The sequence below is a fragment of the Microcebus murinus genome, chromosome 21 (genome assembly GCF_040939455.1).
Source record: "Microcebus murinus isolate Inina chromosome 21, M.murinus_Inina_mat1.0, whole genome shotgun sequence".
NCBI lineage: Eukaryota > Metazoa > Chordata > Mammalia > Primates > Cheirogaleidae > Microcebus > Microcebus murinus.
This window is the reverse complement of record NC_134124.1, coordinates 33,349,613-33,359,583: the sequence shown is the minus strand read 5'-3', so window position 1 is coordinate 33,359,583 and position 9,971 is coordinate 33,349,613. Positions and strand designations below refer to the sequence as shown.

Sequence of the window (9,971 nt, the reverse complement as noted above, 5' to 3'; positions counted from 1 at the left end):
ACGCTGGTCTTTTGCTGTTTCTCAGTGTTGCTGTCTGTCGCCATTTGAAATGTTTCCCATGAGCCCCTGGGAAATGCAGGTGCAGGGCCTGGGTAACAGCTGCCATGCTCGGGGCTGGGTACCTGCCCTCCCGAGTCTGTGTCTTGAGGCTGTGTGCTCAGACATGACCATGTTTGGGCATAGAGGCTCGGCCCAGATGGGGACCAAAGGCTGCTTCCCTGGAGACGGGCCGGGCGGCCAAACTTCCTGCTGGCGTTCCTCGGCCTCTTTTGGGCTGGGGGCTGGGGGTCAGGCAGAAAGCAACGTCTGCTGGCCGAGAATCTGCAGGGCACCACGGGGACTGTGAGTACCGCGCCCAGGAGCACTTGGGATGTGGTTTCTTCAAAGACCGGGGGGGGGGGGCAGGGGGAGCACTATACAGGGAGCAGCCTGGGATGGGGCGAGACAGGGCGGGTGACAGGAACTCCTTTCCACTTCGGGGCTGCCCGTCAGGATGCTGGTCATCTAGGGGGTGGCTCAGTGGCCAGATCACTCTGGTAGCTGAGTGCCCTGGCCCTCCGGGTCTCAGCTTCCAGAGGGGCCGGAAGGCAGCAGCCTGGAGATCAGGATCAGCCTCCCTGCCTCAACCAGTGGAGGATGGGGCAAAACACAGGTTTGGCAAGAGCAGTGCAGACTTCTGCTCCTGACGATCCTGCTGCTTTACCTGTGCCAGTCAGGAAAAGAGGTGGGCGCTTCCTGCCCACCAGATCTCAGAACAGAAGGAAAAGGGCACGGGGGCTTCAACAGAACAGCTTTCTCTGCCAGGGGAGTGTTTTGCTCACTTGTGACTTTGTAATGTTTCCGTTAGAAAGCAGGGGACCCGCACCTCCCAGTGCCCCAAAGGAGGGAGGAAAAGCTGTCACTGGATGTCATCTCTGTCGATCGGAAGGGGAGGAAGGCCGAAGGGAGGCCGTGTCCTTGGCGCCTGACCACGGATGTGGACTGTCCTCTATAGGGCAGGGGACCGGGGTGGCCGGGCTGTGGGGGAGGGGGCCAAGGCTCTCTGACTGGACATTTGAAATAGTCTGATGTGTAGGAGGGAAGCCTGAGCAGAAAGTAAATCCCTTTGGACTAATGCTCGTCTGCCAGGCACTCAGTGATTTATGGAAATAGTGGGTTTATTACCATACTTCAGGGACCTGGCAGGGCGAATAAAGTCCTCCCTAATATCTGGCCAAACTTTCCCTAAAACAGGCTATTACAGAGAAAGGGGCTCGTGGACCTGGTATTTTTGGTAGAAAAAGTCTCTGGTTACCTCAAACAAACAAACAAAAGCAACAACAAGAAAGTTACCGGAAGGCTCTAGCACAGATGGCAGAAGGCACAGGAGGGCCGCAGGAGGGGCTGCGGCTGGGCAGCGTGGTGGCTGCTGGCCACAGGGATTGAGGGGCAGTTGCACACTCCCGGGCGGGGGTCCAGGGACAGGAATCTTTGCTTGCATGGGGTGGGGGTGGGGAGGACACCCAGAGGGGCTGAGCCAGAAGACAGGGAAAGAGGAAGGCCACCAGCAACTTTCCCCATTCTGCTGTGGCCCAGGTGGCTTCAAGTCCTGGAGCAAGAAGGCAGTTGCTGAGGCCACCACAATGTCTTCTTTCTTTGCTTGGAACAGGGAGTGGCCCTTACAGAAAATCTGAACGTGGGAAACCTCCTGCCTCCCCTACGAGCCTGTGGCTGCCTTCTGGGTCCCTCCTCCCCATCTCTGCCTGCCACCCAGCCCGGCCAGCCCTGCTTGGGACTGTTTTTTGGCAGAAATGCTCCCAGTTTCTCTGTAAACTTCCTGGGAGAAAGTGCATGGATGGCCAACCTGTCTTGCTTATTTATTGTGTTCGTTTCTGTGACCCCTGTAATAAATGACCATAAACTGATAGCCCCAAACAACAGAAATTTAGCCTCATGGTTCTGGGAGCCAGAAGTCCAAGATCAGCAGGTGCCTGCAAGGCTGCACTCTCTCCAGGCACTGCAGACGATGACGCATCGTCCCTTGGCCCCTCTAGCTTCTGGGGGCCACCTGCCCTCCCCGCCTGTGAGCACGTCACTCCAGTCTCTGTCTCCTGGTCATGTCACCTTCTCCTTTTCTTCTGCGTCTCACCTCCCTCTTATCAGGATGCTCGGGTTTAGGTTTAGGGTCTACATGAATAATCCAAGATCATCTCTCCATCTCAAGATCCTCAACTTAATCACTTCTGCAGAGTCACTGCCATAAGAAGTAGCACATAAGGAGAGTGGACCTTAGAATTCCAGGGATTAAACCATGGGCATGTTGGGGTCCATTACTGAGCCTATCAACACTGCGTGACCCACAGCAAGTCAATTTCCTCTCTCAGCCATAGATCCTTCATCTGCAATCACCTGCCAGAGCTGGTGGAAAGCTTACACCTGGTCAAAAAGCCCTCTGGAAGTCGCAAAGCTCCGCATATAAGTAGGAGTGAAGTTGACATTTGAGTGCCCTCCCCTCTCACCTGACCTCCCTTCCGTGGATTAGGGTCACCTGAGCTGATCTTGCTTCTGTTTGCCTCTGTGGCCCTAGAAATGACTGCTGCCTCCAGTGGACATGGGGAAGAAGCTGGTGATGGCCCAGAAGCGGGGAGAGACTCGAGCCCTTTGCCTGGGTGTGGCCATGGTGGTGTGTGCTGTCATCACCTACTACATCCTGGGCACGACTATGCTGCCCCTCTTCCAGAAAAGGTACTGAACCTGCCGGGCCTGCACCCCCAGCTCTTCCGTAAGGGTCTAGAGTCTGCAAGGAACCCAGCCTCTTACATACCCCTCCCCTAGACCCTCACCAGGCAGGACGTTGAGACAATGCTCTTTCTTAGGTTCAAGGGTTCAAGTGTAGGGAAGGTGGATGGACTCAGCCCGCTGGTCTGAGACTCTGGGACCTGGTGGTGAGACTCTGGGCCTGGTGGACCAGGCCACCCTTGTCACAAGAAGTCACAGGGGATCAGAGCAAACGCTCCAGTGTGAGTTTGATCCCAGGAGGAATCAGAGAATTGCAGATGTTTACAGCTCATCTGCACAGTTCTCTCTTTTCTGAAACCTGATCAGGGGGGCATCCAGCCTCCTGATGAATATCCCAAGCGATGGGGAGCTCACTACCTCACTGAGCACATCATTTCATATTTGGGCTTTTCTGATACATAGGCAATATCTACGTGGAGCTGGCATCTGCTCCTCCGGAGCTCTGCAGAGGAATCTTGGAGAAGGTTCCCTGCCCTTTCTCCCTGACATGTCAACCACTTGAGCTTTTCAAGAAGAGCTGTGAAATTCCTGATCCGTGTTCTATTTGGAACAAACACTCTCAGTACTCTCAGCCTGTCCTTAGGATGTCTCAGACCCCTCCTCTGGGCCCGTTCTAGCTGCTCACAGCCCCTCCTGCCTGGCAGTGGGCCCCGCAGGATAAAAGGGTGGTGAGTCACAATCAATTCACTTGTGTGTTATGAGCCGATTGGCCTCTCCTGGCCTGCTCCATTGTCACGTTTTACAACAGCAGAGCAATTCCAGGCGGGACTCTTACTCAGGTTAGGCACCGCTTGGAGCTGTCTCCACCATCTTCCCACCTGGCTCAAGTCGGGGCCCTCCCATATCTCTGCTTCCTGTGGTAGGGAGAGCAGAGATTCAGAAGCCACTTGGAACGAGCTCCAGGTGCTGTGCCTTGGAAAAGTCATCTACCTTCCTGAGCTTCTCTTACACCTCTGCAAGATGATGTGCATAAGAGAATCTCTAGCCTAGCTGTTGAACAGAAATCACTTCTGGGAGCTTTGTAAAAAATGCCAGGGCCTAGGCCCAACCACCTAAGAAATTCTGATTTGCTTGCTGTGGGGTGTGGCTTGAACATGGGAATCTTTTTAAAAGCTCCCCAGGTTTTTAGATGAGTCGCCAGGGTTGAGAACCACCTATGTGCATGATGTCTAAGACCCCCGCACCCCTCCCACCAGCTCTGATATTCCGGCTCCTCCCTGTGCCCAGGGACTCTGGGTCGTGCTACTTCAGTGCTGAGTGCCCGTGGCAAGGTGAGGGCCCAGCCTTGGGGCTCTTTAAAAGCACCTAGGGGATCAGGGGCTCAAAGCGGGTGTTCTAGGTGTCACTCAGTTCTGAGATGTGTGTGTGTCACCTTCTCAGTGTGTGGACCCAGGAATCCACGTGCCACCTGATTGAGACCAACGTCAGGGACCAGGAGGAGCTGGAGGGCAAGAAGGTGCCCCAGTACCCATGCCTGTGGGTCAACGTGTCAGCTGTGGGCAGGTGGGCTGTGCTGTACCACACAGAGGACACACGGGACCAGAACCAGCAGGTAACTGAGCTGGGAGGATGGGTGCACATCCCTGTGTCCCTGACAGGTGTGTGAGCCTGCCCTTAGCTGTCCCTGTCCCCAGGGCTGGGAAAGATTAACTCACTTGTCCAGAGTCTCTCAGCTGGAATGAGGTCGGGCCAGGCCTAGCTCCCCGGTGTCAGGGACAGACAGAGCTGGGGCCGAATCTGCCACTAACTGGCTGTGCAACCTGGACAGGCCACTCGCCCCTCTAAACCGCTTCCACCTTTGTGAATCGGGATTCTAGTGTTGCACCTTGAGGTGTGTCATAAAGTCAGACACTGTATAGCATGTGGCAAGCTCCACGTCGGGTGGACGGTGGGCACTCAAAAGGAAGTAGTCATTAGTGTTACCGCTTCCATAATATGAACTGAATCTAATGAGAGGCCAGGCCAGAGCTGACCCCGAGAAGTGGAACCCCTGTGACTCCCCAGGAAACCAGGGACCCGGGGCTGAAGTAACCTCCACAGATAAATGTTTAGGTTTTCCCATCCTCACCTCCCAGCACCCCAGCACCCCAGCACCCTCCACCTCAAAAAACCAGAATTCACCACCACATGCCTTCCTAAAGGAAATATAAATTGGCTTATTTCCTTCCTTCCTTCCTTCCTTCCTTCCTTCCTTCCTTCCTTCCTTCCTTCCTTCCTTCCTTCCTTCCTTCCTTCCTTCCTTCCTTCCTTCCAACAGCAGTTGAGCACCTCCTGTGCCCAGGATGCAGGACTCAGGAGCAGGAGCTGATACATGAACAATGCCTAGTGGGAGGGGGGGTGGGCACCCTAGGGAAGAGCAGAGAAAGTTACGGGGTTAAAGGAGAGAGCGATGTTTTCCAGCTGGCAGTGAGGTGAGGTATCACAGAGGCATGGGGGTGCGGCTCCTACAACCAGGCAGGCACTGGGTGCACAGGAACATGCAAGGGGTGTGTGTGGAAGGGGGTGAACATGGAAGGGGTGCACATGGAAGGTGTGTACACATGGAAGGGGTACACATGGAGAGGGTGCACATGGAAGGGGGTGCACTTGGAAGGGGGGTACACATGGAAAGGGTACACATGGAAGGGGGTGCACATGGAGAGGGTGCACATGGAAGGGGTTACACATGGAAGGGGGTACACATGGAGAGGGTGCACATGGAAGGGGGTACACATGGAGAGGGTGCACATGGAAGGGGTACACATGGAAAGGGTACACATGGAAGGGGTACACATGGAAGGGGTGCACATGGAAGGGGTACACATGGAAGGGGGTGCACATGGAAGGGGTACACATGGAAGGGGGTGCACATGGAAGGGGTGCACATGGAAGGGGTGCATATGGAAGGGGTGCACATGGAACGGGTACACATGGGAGGGGATATACATGGAAGGGGTGCCTATGGAAGGGGTTGTACATGGAAAGGGTGCACATGGTAGGGGGTGTACATGGAAGGGGTACACATGGAAGGGGGTGCACATGGAAGGGGGTGCACTTGGAAAGGGTACACATGGAAGGGGTACACATGGAAGGGGATTCACATGGAAGGGGGTGCACATGGAAGGGGTACACATGGAAGCGGTGCACATGGAAGGGGGTGCACATGGAAGGGGGTGCACTTGGAAAGGGTACACATGGAAGGGGTGTACATGGAAGGGGATTCACATGGAAGGGGGTGCACATGGAAGGGGTACACATGGAAGCGGTGCACATGGAAGGGGGTGCACATGGAAGGGGGTGCACATGGAAGGGGTACACATGGAAGCGGTGCACATGGAAGGGGGTGCACATGGAAGGGGTGCACATGGAAGGGGTACACATGGAAGGGGTGCACATGGAAGGGGTGCACGTGGAAGGGGTACACATGGAAGGGGTGCACATGGAAGAGGTGCACATGGAACGGGAGGCCTAGAACAAGGCATGGCCCAGGAACAGGCTGGGTAGAGACTACAGAAAATGACCCATGATGGAGCGTGCATAGCTGGAGAAGGTTACAAAGACAGACTAAAGTCTGTTCCCAGAGGACCTCGACTATCAACGCACAGACCTGAAATGTGAGCGTGTGTGTAACCGAGACATCTCAACTCGGGTTGTGCATTAGAACCACCTGGGGATGTAAGAAATAAAACCAGGGTCCCCTACCAGACGCGCCGAAGCAGAATCTCTGGAGCTGCCAGGTGACTCTGAGGTTTGGAGTGACTGCTGTGAGCAGCTGGGGGCGGGAGCAGAGGGGTCCCAGGAAGACAGCGGCAGCCGTGGGGGTCCCCGTACTAGACCGAGAGGCTGGGGCCGCAGCCAACACGTGGGCCTGCAGCAGGGAGCGAGGCTGACAGTCAGAGTTTGGAGGCTGGTGGGATAAGAAGAGGCAGGGTGCCTGGGGTGGGCTGAGGCTGTGGGATCTCGGCAGTGCTGGGGGTTAGTGGGGAGAAGTGGGCCTGTGCCGTGGGTCAGACCTATTCTGTCATCCCTGGTGTGACTCAGCCCCACCGGCTGGAGAGAGAGCCTCAGGGACCCGAATCGCTCCTACTCACAACCCCTGCCTCTTCTTTGGCAGTCAGTAGCAATTGCCAGTTCTGAATTACACAACTCAGAACTGGTGGCTGAGCCCCGGCTTGTCTGGCTCCATGGCCACACCTTAGCTTAAGGGGCTGAGTTGCCCAAGGTCACAGTCCGAGGCGCTGGGGAGACCTGGCCCAGGCCCCCTAGCTCTCAGCTCAGGACTCTGGACTATATGCTACCGAGGACCCAGCGTGCCCACAGCTCTGAGTGCCGTATGCCTCAGCAGTCAGCTTCTCCCCAGCTGCAGCTACTCCCTGGCTGGCTGGGGAGTAGCACCTGGCTGGTACTACTGAATGCAGCACCCCGTTTCCTAGGCTGTCAGAACCACACTGCATCCCTCTCTGCGATGCTGGGCTGAATGTCATCAGGACAGGCAGCGTTGGGGGTGGACCTTGTTCAAATCCAGGGATTAACTGAGGCCTGGGGAGAAGCTGGCTCAACGCTTGCCATTTGGGTCTCACTTTTACCCATTTTGATCTTGGGCATGATTTCACTAGGGCAAAATTAAGTGCATGAAGGAATCAAAAGGTTCTCAGAATTAAATGCATACAGAATTCCGCATTCCTGGGTTCCAGCTTCAAGGACTCAGAGTGAGTGGGACTGCGTGTGCGGGCAGCCCTCCAGGGAGTCTGCTGCAGGTGAGGGGGGGAAGGGGCCACACTTGCAGAACATTCCCCGGAGAATCGAGCCAGCAGGGTTCAGGCCTCCCAGCACAGAACAGAGATACAGCCAGGAGTTGCACTCCGTGCCTTCTTCGCAGGACTTTCCAGCTGGGCCTCATCCGAGCAGGCCCGAAGGTCCCTAACAACAATTACCAGTGTCGGAATGAAATGTGCCTCGTGCTCTGCCCGCACAAAGCTCCTTTGTGCATTCCCTCTTTCCTTTGGATCCCAGTCTCAAATGCTGGCTTGCCAACGCGCTTCGTGCGGCTCCCAGGCGGTTACACCTCAAAGGGTTTCAATTTGCATTTTTGCCCTTGTTTTAAAATTATGAGAGTTCATGTGAAAATCTGGTTTTCTGACTTCTCCTGAAATGTTGGAGGTCTGGCTACCACGGATCTCCTGGACGGCCTCGTCTTCGCTGTCCAGAGGGAGTGGTGACGGCCAGTCTGGATGCAGCTGGCTCTCTATTCCAAAGCAAGTGTCAGTTGGCACCTGTCACCTCATTGCCTTGCCTGCTTCACTTGCTGACATTACGTGCACGAGCCCTGTAGGCAGCTGAGCACATGACCTCTGCCCTGAATCCACTCTGTGCGAGCCCACTTGGCCTGTGTCACCCACTGGTTTCCTTAGACAGTTATGTCTGAAGTCCTTTGTTAATAATGTCCTCTGAAGACAATCTTGCTATTAATTTATTTAAATGATGAAGGCATCAGAGCTCAGAAAGGGTGAGCAATTTGCCTAAGATCCTACAGCCAATAGGAGCAGAGCCAGGACTGGAGCGAGGGCCCCTGCGTCCAGGTGTGCAGGGTGTGCACTGAGCAGCTCCAGGGCCACCATCCACGCAAACAGCACGAGGGAGAATGCGCCGTCCAGCCTGCGCAGTGAGCAGCCTGCCCAGCTCTAGACAGAAGCTCCCCCTCCCAGCCGGGGGCTGCATTTTCCTGTGCTCCATCCATCCCCCGCCCCCACCCTTGGGCCCTGAGAGACAGGGATCTTCAGCCTTGGGTGCTGCTGCTTCTCCCCACAGTGCTCCTACATCCCACGCAGCCTGGACGACTACCAGCTGGCCCGGGCCGACGTGGAGAAGGTCAGAGCCAGATTCCACAGGCACCAGGTTTTCTACTGCTTCTCGGCCACTCGGGAGAACGAGACCAGCGTGCTGTACCGGCGCCTCTACGGGCCCCAGGCCCTCCTCCTCTCCCTCTTCTGGCCCACCTTCCTGCTGACCGGCGGCCTCCTCATTATCGTCATGGTGAAGATCAACCAGTCCCTCTCCATCCTGGCTGCCCAGAAGTAGGATGCTGCTCCATCTGTCCCCCACCACGCCCAGGCCACCGGGCATGGGTGGCTGCTCCCACTTGCATCCCCATGCCTCCTCCACCTCCCCTCCCACCCCCCCCCCACTCCATCCTGTCTTCTATTGCCTTGCTGACCTTTGGGGAATCGCTTCCTTAAGTCATTTCCTGCTCAAGAATGTGCCTTGGAGGACACAAGGCTGGCTGGCCAGTTGTAGCTCTCCATTACCTATCCCCAGTCAGCTGACTCATACCTGTTTTCTACTGTGTCACCGTGTACCCCACAGACAATGACGATTGTTGCCTCAGTGCCTGTGATCTCCCTGTTGGTCCCAAGGGCCGCCCATCCCACCCAAGAAGCTGTCTTTGGCAGACCTCAGTTCCTTCTTCAAATTCCATAATAAAAACAACAGCAGCTCCCGTCTACAGGGCACATTTAGACTATTGCTTTTTTATTTTTTTTCAGTACACTATGTGCTATATACGTTTTCCAACATGCAAGATAACAAACAGCTCTAAGGAAATATACCAAAACACATCAAAATATTAACAGTGGGATGGTGATTAATTTTAATTTTTTCCCATAGCCTCCTTTTTATATTTAGTACTTTTCCAAATTTTTAACAATAAGCAGGTTGTATTTTGTTTGGTTTGGTTTTAATCAGAAAAGCACCTGTAGATGCTATTTTGGAAAACGTTGGAAGGGTGAGTCCCCCTCAGAAAGGACACGGGGTGGGTGCGGGGGTGGGATTCGGCAGCAGTCAGCTGTTGGGAGCATGCGATCATAGGGGCGTCCTCTGGAGGAAAGACAGTCATGTAGACGGAGATTTGTGATTTACATTGAGGGGAAATACTCGGGTGCAGCCCCTGCATGGGGAGCCTGTCTTGGACTCGGAAATAGCAAATCCGGAGGTAGCCATCACCTTGGCCATTGCCGTTCATTCCAGGAAGTTTCCCCAGAACAGTGATTCTCCAAGTGTGGTCCCGGGACCAGCAGCATTGGGGTCCCACGGAGACTTGTGAGAAACACACATTCTGAGGCCCCAGAAACACTACGTGAGTGGGCGGCAGGGGACTCCAGTGGCACTCACAGAATGTGAGATCTGCAGGTGTAGGGAGTATGAGCCTGGCACCAGGC

The 9,971-nt window shown here is 55.2% G+C and overlaps 1 protein-coding gene across 1 annotated transcript; it reads left to right on the top strand.

The window, feature by feature from the left end:
* The first annotated feature begins 225 nt into the window (after positions 1-225).
* On the top strand, positions 226-9,281 carry KCNMB1 (potassium calcium-activated channel subfamily M regulatory beta subunit 1). The gene is made up of 4 exons (XM_012756976.3): positions 226-342; positions 2,567-2,724; positions 4,159-4,330; positions 8,566-9,281. The coding sequence occupies exons 2-4, from the start codon at positions 2,591-2,593 to the stop codon at positions 8,833-8,835; spliced, it is 576 nt and encodes a 191-aa protein (XP_012612430.1). The 5' UTR covers positions 226-342; positions 2,567-2,590; the 3' UTR covers positions 8,836-9,281.
* Positions 9,282-9,971: the final 690 nt, after the last annotated feature.